Source organism: Apteryx mantelli, chromosome 5 (assembly GCF_036417845.1).
Source record: "Apteryx mantelli isolate bAptMan1 chromosome 5, bAptMan1.hap1, whole genome shotgun sequence".
Classification (NCBI taxonomy): Eukaryota; Metazoa; Chordata; class Aves; order Apterygiformes; family Apterygidae; genus Apteryx; species Apteryx mantelli.
In genome coordinates this window covers 38,842,180-38,855,632 of record NC_089982.1, presented here as the reverse complement: position 1 = coordinate 38,855,632, position 13,453 = coordinate 38,842,180, and the positions used below count along the sequence as shown (strand labels likewise).

The following is a 13,453-nucleotide window of genomic DNA, read 5'->3' as shown; positions in this document are numbered from 1 at the left end:
TTAGGAACAAGGGTACAGGAAATTAATACATGGAGCTGCTGGTAAAAGCTTAACGCTTAGTGGCCTAGTTAGGGGATATTAGCAAACAATAATAGACTCTATGACTCTGTCACCTGGTAAGGATCACTGCCCATCAGCTCTGTTGCCTAACATACAATTTTTAAGCCTAAACCAGGTTTTGAATTCCTTTGCTCATAAATTATGAAAGGAAAAAAAAATCTTTTGGCCTGAATTGTTATGCTAGGTGGTACTGCTGCAGAAACATAAAGGTTACAGAGTAAAACATAAAGATTAAAGAATATTCTTTCTTTCTTGTTCACAGTTCCAATGCAGGTCTGTCTAAGATTCACAGTGTCCTACAGTGACCCTGAATATATAGGTTTACTTTTATTATGTTAGTGCCATTAATGTTTCAAATTTTGGCTGGTATTTCCCTCCCTATAAGCAGATTTGTGCACTAGTATGGAGCACAGATGATGTGTAAAGGAAATGAACATTTCATTCTCCTACTACCATGATCCTGAATTAATCTTGTTCACAGCTAATCCTGGAAGTCAGGGCGGACATTTGAAAAAAATACGAGAGTTTGTTGTTCCAAATCAAATACAGTTTCCACATATTTTTCTAGGACTTTGCTGACAGTCAGACTTCCTCAGGTTGCTAAAAAGTACAAGCAAAGTATTTCACAGGCCAGGTTTTTATTGTCAAATAGATTACATTTTTGCTATGTTCCCGTTAATGTCACTGAAAATAAGTTCCTATCCAAAACAACAGTATAAACAGTTACCAACAAGTATTTTAGTTTATTGAGAAGGTTCTGCTTAGTTTATTGAGGCTTTGGCCTCTCAACTGATTACAAAATATTCAGCAAATATTTGAATTTATTACTTATCTTATTACCATAAATTAGGGCAAATCTTTGTTTAACAAATGGAGTTCACTGCTCTTGTCCTCAAGGTAAAGTATACATTGCAATCTCTTTTTTGCAGATAGTCTAAAACCCAACCTTTTCTAAAGGAATCAACAGCTGAAAATGATCTCTGTAAATCAGTAAAGAGAGGGAATTTGCAGTGTTGCATCTAATGCCCCCAAATAAGGTACAAACCACCCAAAACTCAATACCGATGTTTAACTGTTCCCAACCTATTGTTTGGGTTTTTTAGCACGTTTCTTAGCTTTCTAGTGTTTTCAGGTATAGCATCATATGTTCACGTGAGAAACCTTGACTGTGACAAAGCAAGAAAACAATCTTCTGTACTCATGGATTGTATTGGTTTTGTTCCTTTATATTACATTTCTGTTGTTTTTAGAGATATGTTCTCTCTTAATTCCTCAACATTTGAATGAAGTTTAAATAACATCTAAAATGTTATTGCATGTGAAAGCAAGTGTTAAAAGGAAGACTATATGATTTTAAAAAATAAACCCATCAAACCATTATCCAAACCATTAAACAGCTGACTCATGGACCTGAGGTATTTTCAAAAACAGTTAAATGATAGGGCACCTGGATTTTTGGCCTTTTTAATTGTTAAATACTTCTGAAAATTTGTATGTAATTACATTTATAATCAAAATAAGAACAGTGTATTCAAGTAATGAAGCCATATAAAAACTCTGTTATTCTTTGTAGAATTCAAAGGTGTTTCTTCAGAGTCTTTTCATGGCTATATTATGTAGAAAAAGTGCTGGAAAAAATAACCACGAGAACATTAGTCAGAAATCAAAAGGCATTTAGCAGTCATGCATCAGTGTGGTTTCCCTGTGCAGATTTAAAAATACATAATATTCCATTCTTATTTAAGAATACATTCTAGTGGGAGTGAATGGGAAGCGGAAAGCAGTAGAAAGCCTCTCGCGTGCAAAGCAAGTGAGAGCCGATTGTTGCTGACTCAGGAGTTCCCTGGGCCTTTCACTCCCAGAAGTGTGAGGAAGCGTGTTGGCTGGAGAGAGGGGACTATTGAATTGGCAAAAATGTTGCCCTGTACTTTTTGACCAAAATTTAAATACTGAAAGAGAAAGAGAAAGATGACATACAAAACTGTGTTTTTGGGTTTTTTTTCATTTTCACTTTTCTATTTCTGTTTGTAAAGCGGTTGGTTTTCTAGCACACTAGCAGCATAATTTCAATACTACACAGGTTTTTAATCATCTCTATTTCTCATTCTGATTATCAACTCACTCATTGACTGGCCTGGCAAAAGAGACTGTGCACACCAATCTGTATAGCTTAGTAGTAGTGCAAGCAGCAGTAATGTATATTGGTGATGGGTTGCAAAGTAAAATAGACATTTTTTTCGGTATTTACTTTCTTTTCAATATTTATTTTTGGTATTTATTTTAGTAAGAAAATTCACTTTAGGAGCACCTGAAAAACTGTGCAAATCCGACTGAAGTCCACTGAACTCTTTCAGTTAAACCAATAACAAAGCCCTTCTGGAAATGTTAAAGTATCAGTCTAGCATTTCTGAAATTGTATGTATTGATTGTTCAAGTTTGATTCATAAGGGCACATGAGTATGAGTCATAAAATTTGGAAACGGTTGTTTTTCCAAGACAGTTGTAAGAATGCCCTGGTATTCAGGAACTAATTTACAAATATAAACACATTTCTTTTCCTGTTTTGTATTTCTGAGGAAAGATTTACTATGAATAATAGGAAGGTATTGGATAGTTTCCCAGTGGCTCTTTGACAAGAATAATAATTGACTAATTGAATTACCGCTGCATTTATATGGAGGTATGGAGACAGAGAAGATGAGGGTGTATCTGACGAATAAAATGCTACTCACCTATTGAGCTACATTAACAAGGCTCTTCTAAACAAATAATGATTCACCTTTACTATCTACTCAAAAAATAAATTGCAAGAAAAAAGGTAAACTGCATTTGAGAATTCTTCCTTCTGTCTGTGCTACATTAATCATTCCTAATTTGTTAGCAAATCAGCAAATAAACCTACCAGAAAGATAAAATTGGTCATAAAATCAACACAGTCAAATTATGTTGGGCACATAGCAGAGTACAACTGGATCTCTAGAACATTTGTTTTGGGTCAGCTATTTTGCAGCCAGGACCAACCAAGAGAAAATGTATGTAAGGCAGAAAAATGACTACATAGCCGTTCCACGAAGAATACATATTGTTTTCAACCTAATGAGAAAGTAGGAATAAATTATTTCTAAATCATGCCCAGTGAAACCGTAGAAGGAAAGAGAAGGAAGCAAAGATATGGAAGGATTAATCACTCAAGGCTAAATCATGACCATGTAATCAGCAAACATTTTGTGAGGTTTAAATATCTGTATCTCCTGCTAAGAAGTACAAGAGGTTGCAACAGAAATACAACTAGACAGCACTTATATAGTATACAGGTATTTGCTAATCATTAAAGAAATGTTTCAAAATGATTCCTTTGTGAATGTAGATCTATAAACTGATCCTAGAAAGTTGCCTAATATAAGCAACTTGCTGAAAATTCCAACTTCTAACCCATTTGTAGGCATAATGATCCTCTTGTTTTCCAAAACCAACTAGCCAATTATCTAGAACAATGAAACTCTAACAATGTCTTTTGTTACCTAAGATATTAATGACTTGAGTAAAAATTGTTGCATTATACATTGAAATTATTTCATTACAACCATCATCATGTTTTAATTGTAAGATAGACATTTTATCTCAAGATTAACTAATAGCTATCACTGGCAGTACTGACTTTTACCATCTTTTCTGAATCCTGAAATTCCTGCCTAGGAATGCAAGACCAAATTTTCTATGCTCTGCTGCCAAGTACAGTTCTGAAAGAGTCTCAAACCTATATGTACTGCTATTAGTGAAAAAAGGAAAGGGTATGTTCTGGACACTGTTAAGGGATAAAAGATACCGGAGTTGTGTTATGTGGTTCACCTATCGTGTCGTGAACATTGTGTGCCCATCTGTGCTCTTGAGTGCATGTTTGTGGTTGAAGTTTGTCCAGTTATTTTGGGAAGTTCATGCCAGTGACCTACTTACACTATAAAATCTTATCTCATGGAAGCCTGGTGGTGCACAGCCGCTGAAATTGTGTCTCCAGGACCCTCTGGCCCCAGCAGCAGCCTCGCTCCAGCAGATGACCTGCAGCCTTCGAAGCAGTAAAGCAAGCTCAAGCAATGTGTGAGCAGCAGCGGCAGGGAGATTCTCTCTAAGCTCAGTGGGACCTGATGGTCCTTTCCTGAGTCCATGTTAACAGCTCCAATGAAGCAATGATAGAAAACACTACAAGATCAGGTTGACTTTTTATCCATTTTTATTTATTTCATCTTCATTATGTAGGAAGCAGAACCAACCAATGCAAGATTTGGAAGCATAGACTTCTAGGGTCACCCCTTGGAAAGGATTTATGGCAGGCAGGCAGCTGACTCACTGGTCATCAGTACAGTCACTGCAGAGTTGGTTCTCCCATTCACAGTGCTTCAGCTTCCACTTAAATGTCCCATAAGTTTGATTTTTAGTATCATAAATGCTCATATATGATTCTGGTAGTGTGTGGTTGGATCCTCAAACATGATGGGAACTTTCCAGTTGGCAGATGAAAAGATGATATACTGGCCAGGGACTCTGCATGTTTCACAACATAATCGTATCTAATTTCATAATAATATAACATCTAACTTTTATACTGTGCTTTCTTTTCTGTGTCTTTTAAAAAGCTTGCAAAGAAAGCTGAAGATCAATACGCCTGTACAGAGGTGAAGTCATTTGCCCATAATCACAAAGCCAGCTGGTAACAGATCTAGTAACGACACTCAGCATTCCTGAGACCCAGTCCCACCTTTCTTCTCATCATTTGGTCAACCATGCACTGAAGTCAAAAGCCTCAGTCAACACTGCCCCATCACTCGTGATATTGCATAGGCACAAATGCAGGCTTTCTCTGAAGAAGCTCTAGCCTAAAGAGAAGATTTAGGTGCAGAACATGATTAGAAAGATATTAACACTGGTATTTTACAGAGAGTGCCCAGAAGCACATACAGAAAATAATTTGCCTGGGATAAAGTCTGTAGCAGAACAGGGAACCTGTCACCAGTCCTCTAGGTGTATTGAATGAGGCAGAGTACAAATGTAAACTCAGTCAGCCTCTGCCTCCAGGGAGGCAACAATTTTATCTAGAAGCAATATGTTTCTGCAAACACTAGTTCCAGACTTGTGGCAATTGGAAAGGAAACCTTCCTGATCCTGATACTGACAACATTAGTTCCCCGCAAGGAAGCTTTGATCAAAGTTGTTCAAACAGACCCCTTGGACTGAGGGATGGAAAAGAGCCACATTTTCATTGCCTGTGAGAAGCACCATGGGCTTCTTTTTCCAGATATGGCACTGCCCAGTGTGAGTTCATATCTTTCTCTGACTCAATTTGCTATTTCTCTGCCTCAGTTTTGTCATTTGCAAAATAGGGAGAATGATGGTCCCCTTTGCAAAGCATGTTGAGATCTGCTGAGGAAAAGTACTACATAGCAGCAAATTATTCTTTGCATTTATTAGGCTATTGATAGGTTAGTATTGATAGTATACTGATAGTTTGGATAGATTGCATTTGCTAGGCTATTGGTAGTTCTTACACATAATTCAGAGGGTTAGTGTGCCCTTATGCTCATTAAATAAAACTTTCATCAGGCCCCATTCCAAAAACATGTGCGAGTTTTCTTACTCCCATGTTAGTGGAAGTGGAGTCTCCGTGCCCTGTTTCACCTTTCTGCCTGTCTTAAGACCACCTGGCTGGAACAGAGATAAGGTGGGTGAGTGGGAAGCAGGTTCTGAAAATGGGAGGAGGAGGAGATGTGTGCAAATTCCAGGAATTTACCTCAACCCCCCACCCCGCCTCTTCCCGCTACCTCCCAGTGCCCACCCCCAGCTCCAGCCTGCTCCGTTAAACTGCTGCTCTGATGTGCCGAGGACCATAAAGGCGCTGCCCGAGGCGTGGGGTTGAACATTTTTGGCTGCTGCCTGCACTTGCCCAGAGCAGCTGGCAGCGTGCGGTGGGGTGGACGCGATGGTGCTCAAGTTGGGCAGCTGGGCGCCTCTGGGGCCTCTCTTCTCCCTGCTCTTTTCGACTAGCATGGCGGTAAGTGGAGATAGAGAGTGTTAGGAAACACGTCCGTGCCGAAAATGCTGTCAGAGAAAAATCACTGAAAATGATCTCCTTTCTTCTCTTCAGTACATTGCTACCAGAGAAAACTGCTGCATATTAGATGAGCGATTTGTAAGTATCTGAATATTTTTCTTCTGTGTTAAGAGGCTAACTAACACTTTGCCGCACTGATTATGCTTTTGTATGCATTTGTAGCTTTATTTGAGCCTCATTGCTATTTTTTATGCTTGCTAAATGCTCTGTGCTTTAGACCCATTATTAATAGCAGTACGCATTTGTTAAAAATGCACAGGAAGTTGCACCATTGATAAGAGCATGTATCAAGAAGACGCTAAAAGTAATCGCATGCACTATTTTCTGTTATGTGTGTGTATGTATACATGTGAAACTAAATTGTCCCTATAAATTCAAATACTGCAGACAAAGTGGCAAATGCCTACCCTTTTTTGTCCACAATCATTTGTATAAACGGTGACTGCAAGTTTTCCTGCCCAAATGTTCTGCTGGTTTTTTTTTTCTCCTGAAACATTATCAATTATTATTCTTTCCTCTTTAGGGTAGCTATTGCCCAACTACCTGTGGCATTGCAGATTTCTTTAATAAATACCATCTCACTATGGATAATGAACTGCAGGAAATTGAGAGAGGTTTGCAGCAAATCATTAACTCCACAGTATCAACAGAGCAATTGATTCAACACATCCAAACCATCAGTCCTCCTGAGAAGCAGACACTTCCAAGTGAGAATATAAAAATAACTACGCCATTGAAAAAATTTCATTTATGCAGTTTGCTTGGTTTTTTCATTTGCTTAATTAGTTACATTAATTTTACATCTTTACCTGTTTTACAGATTCAGTTGATGGATTTACTCAAAAGTCCAGGAAAATAATCGAAGAAATTCTCAGATATGAAAACACTATTTCGTCTCATGAAAGTACTATACAGTAGGTATCTTCCACCTTTTGTATCACAGTCCAGATCATTTCCTTTCTCTTCTTTTATCAACTGTAGTTAAGGCTTTCTCAGAAAGATTTTCTGTGCTCATGTGGCCATTATGCCCACATTATTAATAGCTGCCTTGCAAGCCACAATGTGGATCTGATATTGCATTCTTTGCTCATCTACATAACCCTTTAATTGTGCAAGAAATGCAAGATGAGAATCTTATGAAGGCTGGCAAACTTTTTATTTATGTTTCATTTGCTATGCCAAATATTCATACCAGTTTTGTCATGAAATTTGGAGATTTTATTAACGTGAGTTTGTGCTGTAATGCAGAGTGTATTGAATATCTGTACAATCACTGACCCTGGCTAATTTTGCTGCATATATCCATGCAAATTGGCTCTTCGTTCCACTGATATAAATCATAAGTAACAGTGACATTCTTTTGTAAATCGACTTTGTAAGTTAAGATTGAAAAGATCATTAACTTGTCTAAATGTTAATGATACATTTTTTGACCTGACTGTAGCAATATCTCCCCTTCTCTATAACATATCAATGATGACTTAGGCCCTCTGACTTTTGCATCAGTTTATTTGCATAATCTATGTTTCACAAATGTATCCATAATTAAAAAGCATAATTTATCATCTACTTCAGGAGAACAAAGAAAAACTTTCAATAGAGTTATATTCATGTATTAATTACTGGTTTGAGCTTTGCTGATTAGGGAGACAAAGTCAAGTCAAATTTGGCGTAAGATCAAGCGCATGCTTTCCTGTTTCAGCCAGTTGGGAACGAAGTATTGAATACAGGGCAGGAACAAGTCACAGCAAAGATAAAGGAAATGAGGAACCTTTTTTCTCGTGGTAATCTAACAACAGAAAAAATTACAGCCTTTGGAATAGAATTTTGTATTAAAAAATTATGCCTATGTGAAAGTTAAATTCCATATACTTATTGGCATATGTATTTACACAGGGCAAGTGGGTGGCAAGCTCTAATCTCACTGCTTGGGAGATCATAAGGAGGATAGAGCCTACTGATACTTGAACAGCCTGCTGAGAGGCAAACTGGAATAGTGGTGCTTGCACTTGGGTGAGCTTGCTACTCAATCGTGCTTGGTACTCACTCGCAGCCCGTGAAAACCATGAGAAGAAAGGGGCCAGGGAATGGCAGGGCATAGGCTGAATCTTTTGCACCAAACAATAGCTGACAGTGGAAAATTCATTTTCTTGCAGAGCACTAGCTGAGGGGAGCTGAGGGCTGTAACGCCTGCTCTGCTGCTTGTAGAGGAATGCAATGGCACTTTTCTGCCTGGTGGTAAATGCAGAGGCTGCTTTCCTTTCTTTAGGGGTACCTCAACTTTAAATACCAGTGCTAAGAAAGGCAGCCGTTTTGGAAGAGCATGCCAGATAAGTAAGGCATGTGTGTGTTGGAAAATGTTTATTATTGTCAGTAAGAAACAGCTGAAGCAACAAGCCATTTTTATGTCTTTCCAGACAGTTGACAGATTTACATATAACGAACAGCAACAAGATCTCACTACTAAGACAGAAGATTGCTCAGCTTGAAACACACTGTCAGGAGCCATGCAAAGATACTGCTGAAATAGAGGAGACAACTGGAAGAGGTGCACAAAATACTTCTTGTATGGTGGAGGGATAATTCAGTTACAAGTACTGCCAGTAGGCATCATCGTGCTGAGTTATTTGTAATCCTGCGGGCCACAGACTTCTGCAAAGATGTATGAGATTGCAAGCTATGCCACTTGCACTTGGATCAGCATGAGCGATAGGTAGATGCTCTGCAAAAACGACATTCAGTTGGAACAGAAGTCGTACTTGATCCTTTGGCCTAGTTAGCCGAAATATGACCAGCCCAAAATGTATGCTGTACACCAGGGAGGGGAGGAGAGTTTCTGTGGACATAGGAAAAACAGAACTATCATTGTCACATTTCTGCAGTCACCTGAAGAAAATGTAATTATTCCATTAGCACCAAACGTGCCGTTTTTGTTGCTGTAGAAATTAATGCAATGATTGCATTTTACATTTAAGTTGCTTAAACTGTATGTGAAACTAAAGTCCTGCTCATCTTACACAAGTCCTGTGAACTTCAGTAGGATTTTTATGGTTAAAGGGTGTAGACTGAATAGCTAACTTTGCAACGATGATATTTAGATGAATTCTAATTCTTGCACTAGGAAAGTTATAAGATCAAATAAATATGAAGACAGAACAGTAGCTAAATTAATAACAATCCTTTGAATATCTTTACTGCAGATTGTCAAGATATTGCAAATAAAGGTGCCAGAAAAAGCGGTCTTTACTTCATCAAGCCTCAAAAAGCCAAGCAGATGTTCCTAGTCTACTGTGAGATTGACTCATACGGCAATGGGTGGACAGTATTACAGAGGGTAGGTCAGTTGTTTAGTAACAGGAGCAAGCTTATTGCTTCAGCACTGTGTTAATTTACTTACATATGATACATAACATTTTTGTTGAGACTTTTTTTTTCCCCCCCAGAGACTGGATGGGAGCCAGGACTTCAGGAAAAATTGGGATCAGTACAAGGAAGGATTTGGACATCTGTCTCCAGATGACAGCACAGAGTTCTGGCTGGGCAATGAAAAGATTCATTTAATAACTACACAGTCTACTCTGCCATATGCCTTACGAATAGAACTGGAGGACTGGAGTGGCAAAAAAGGGTATCTGCTAATGAAGCTTATGAAAGTGACAGCTTAAAACACACTGTTGTGTCAATTCATATAGATTTCTGAAAAAATGATGGTGCCCTTAGGTCTGCTAATACATGCATAGGAAACTTCATCAGTTCCTGAATCCACAGCTGTGACTGTAGTCGCTGCATGTGACTTGCTGCCAGACGTGTGTGTGTCTGAAGGCCGTGCACTGGCAGCCCTAGTTTATTTAGCAGAATGAATCTGTTTCTTCCCTTCAGAGTTTCTTCACATCTTATATATAATGGTTAGGTTGTTTCCGTTTTCCAGGAAGTTAGCAGGGCGTACTATCTTTGCTATTTCTTGAGATATCTATTCCTTTCTCCAACTGTGAATTTCCTCATGAGCTAAGTAAGCCTAAACAGTATGAGCCTGGGCTATATATATGCATATATAACATAGATCTCTGGTACATCACTGAGTTGTAGTCAGAAAACATGTCTAATGCTGGAGCACAAAAATTGGTTAGACATATTTCATTGAAGTGAGGTATGCAATCTTACAAAGAACAACCTCTTTTCAAAATTACATGCTAGGATGGCAGAAATGCCTTTCCTGAAATGCATTGCCTATGTATTTTTCAGTCATGAATGTGGGAGTGCAATGTGCTCACATTCACCATTATTCTTTGTTAACAGCACTGCTGACTATGCTGTATTCAAAGTCAGAAGTGAAGAAGACAAATACCGAATGACCTATGCCTACTTTATTGGTGGTGAAGCTGGGGATGCCTTTGATGGCTTTGATTTTGGAGCTGCAAGTGACAAAGCGTCTACCTCCCATAATGGCATGCAGTTCAGTACCTATGATAACGACAACGATAGGTTTGAAGGCAACTGTGCTGCGGAAGATGGATCTGGATGGTGGATGAATAAATGTCACGCTGGCCACCTCAATGGCAAATACTATATAGGTAAAACATCTTCTAAATACCTATTTTTATGTAGAAAAAGTAACCCAGCAGTTCTACACCACATTCCAATGACAAAGAAAAATGTGTCACTTCCATTATGTATGTGTAGCCATCTGGTTTCCCCAAAGCTGGCATCGCTCATTCTTAGCAATAGCTGTTAATAGTAACACCAGTAGTAGGAACTTCTGGCTGTCTTCCAGTCTAAAGTGAGAAAATCAGTCCTGACAGGAGCAAACTGGTGGGATAGGGGCAGGGAGCAGGACCTGTTGGTGTGCCCAAGAGGTGTCAAGCACCAGAAAGATGCACAGACACATTAATCATTTCAGAAACCAATTAAATATTTTGCTGCAACTACTATTTTTAGATGGTGTGTACACATCTGAAGATGCTGGTCCAGCTGGATATGACAATGGGATTATCTGGGTAACGTGGCGTAGTCAGTGGTACTCCATGAAGAAAACTGCAATGAAAATCATCCCATTCAACAGACTGTCAGTAGATGGACAGCAGCACAACTTAGGCAACACCAAACAGGTTCGACCACAGGGCTGAGGAGATATGTAAAATGACAACCTAACAGAGTTATTGTTTCAAATTATAGAACATATACAGTTGAAGTGTTAAGCCCACTATATCTAAGAGAAGTCAGCTTTGTTTACCATTTTGTCACAGAAATACTTGTAGTTTTGTTTTAGTATACCTACCTCATTACTGTTTCTTTTAACTGACAAATAAAAGGATAGTCTTATGATCAGAAATAATTCTTTGCCTTCATATATTTTAAATGCTACATTTTTAATTTCCAACTAATATAAATATGTATGAACACTATCAGCATGTCATCATAGCCCTGTATATTCCATCCTTCTTTCAGAAGAAAATTATAATGCTCTCTTTTTTTTTTTCTGTTGTAGGTTGGAGATGCATAAATAGACAATTTAACAAAGACTTACCTGAACAGGGAAAACAAATCTTATACCTGTGGGACACAGAACTTACCTAACCTTCTTCAGTTCTGTTTTGACCGTAAAACACCTTTGACTGTAAAATGTCCAAGCCTTTTTCTTGTGCAGGCCATTACTTACCTCTGTACATTGTTATTTTTTCTGTATCAATTTTCAATAAGTTTCTGATTGTTACAAAATTCTGAACTTGCTTTTTGTGTTCTACTGTTGGCCAAGCAAAGCTAAGTAAACATTATCATGGTTGGAAGGTTACTCTGATCAGATCTGTTTGATTCACTTATTCCTGAATTGCACACCAGTAGTTTCTGCTGTTTTTTTAGAGGTGTGTGTTGGAGCTATTTCTCCATAAAATGTTGCTCATTTCCAAAAGTTTTCATTCTACTTGCTGATGGAATTGTTGATTTGTGGCACAGATGAAAACAGCAAGTTGGAAGGGGCCTAGTTTACTTCTGAAGGCCACTTAATTGAGCTTACCATCAAATAATGCATACGTTTTCAATCAGTATATGTTAGGAAGTATCCTATCAATGACCAAGAACACATATTTTACTCCAGAGCATAGAAATTAGCAAGTTTCTCAGACAGTAATCAGAATAAAAGTCGCAAGTTTGGTTCGCTACCTGGTGCATAGTACTATACTAAATCACTATAGTAGTACTATACTATACAACTGTTATTCCTGAATACTGCTTTTTTATCATAAATATTTAAAAATAAATAGAATTTGACATTTTTAGTGCTAGACCAAAAAATGTTCACGTTTCTGCTAGCAATTCATTGTATTTTACTTGCATTCTCTTTTTTTTAATATGATAATTCATTCACGACAAAGAAGTAATACCATGTAATTCACATGAGCAAACTCACAGCACAGATCAAGAACACCAAAGAAATTTCTGGGTAAGAGATGCATTAGCAAATCAAATTAGGTCTGTAGATAAATTGCTAGACAAAAAGTATATTCAGAACTAGAATAGAGAAGCTGTTATACTTTTCAAAGCATCAAGTTGATACACTAAGTGTAATATATACACTAAGAAATAAATATGAAGTGTTTCCCAATCTTCATTGTTAGCTACTATTGAGAGGCCAGAAGTTTGCCTGGTATTTCTGAACAGCACATTGGAATGGCTTATTTTAAAGACAGGGTGATGTTACACTAATAAGACATCTTAATGGCAATTTAAGCCATTTTGGCACTCTTCCAGTTCTGGTGTCCAAGGTGAATAGATAGGCTGTGGCTGAGCCTTCTTCCTTGGATCTCCTCAGAGTCTCCTCAGCACAACAAGCTGCTGTCCTTGCATCATTTTTACTGAGGTTGTTTTGACTTGACTGAATTTTACCCTTAAGCTGAAGTGTAAGAGAAAGGCAGATTTCTCAGGAATTTGTCAGAAGATGATACAAGCCATTGCTAACAAAGGGCTAGCATTGACTTAGCAACTGTTTGGGTGAGGGACAAGAAGGACACAACTGGCCCACCATGTTTGCATGCTGTTGCATCTGTTCTGTTGCATCCATGCACCCAGCCACACTGCGTGGTTCAGTGCCAGGCCAGACACCCAGGTCCTCACCAAGCAGAGCACCATCTTCCTGAATGTTTTATGTAGTGAGGCCTCTTCCATGGTTCCTTGCAGTTGAAGAGAAATGTGTAGAGAGGCATGTGGGAAGGATGGGGAGCTGGGAGCTGGCAGGCCTGGAGTCTGAGCCCGGTTCTGCAAATAGCCAGTCGAGTGGCACTGGCCAAGTCACTTCCC

At 38.4% G+C, this 13,453-nt stretch overlaps 1 protein-coding gene across 1 annotated transcript; it reads left to right on the top strand.

Annotated features, from left to right (window-relative positions):
* Nucleotides 1-5,883: 5,883 nt before the first annotated feature.
* Nucleotides 5,884-11,878, top strand: FGG (fibrinogen gamma chain). Its single transcript, XM_013951604.1, has 10 exons — nucleotides 5,884-6,103; nucleotides 6,197-6,241; nucleotides 6,687-6,870; nucleotides 6,984-7,077; nucleotides 8,581-8,711; nucleotides 9,364-9,497; nucleotides 9,607-9,791; nucleotides 10,460-10,734; nucleotides 11,099-11,268; nucleotides 11,649-11,878. The coding sequence occupies exons 1-10, from the start codon at nucleotides 6,032-6,034 to the stop codon at nucleotides 11,661-11,663; spliced, it is 1,305 nt and encodes a 434-aa protein (XP_013807058.1). The 5' UTR covers nucleotides 5,884-6,031; the 3' UTR covers nucleotides 11,664-11,878.
* Nucleotides 11,879-13,453: the final 1,575 nt, after the last annotated feature.

Coding starts and splice junctions, on each gene's coding strand:
- FGG (XM_013951604.1), top strand. CDS start 6,032: ATGGTGCTCAAGTTGGGCAGCTGGGCGCCTCTGGGGCCTCTCTTCTCC. Junction 6,242..6,686: donor GCATATTAGATGAGCGATTT/GTAAGTATCTGA, acceptor TTTCCTCTTTAG/GGTAGCTATTGCCCAACTAC. Junction 9,498..9,606: donor GGTGGACAGTATTACAGAGG/GTAGGTCAGTTG, acceptor TTTCCCCCCCAG/AGACTGGATGGGAGCCAGGA.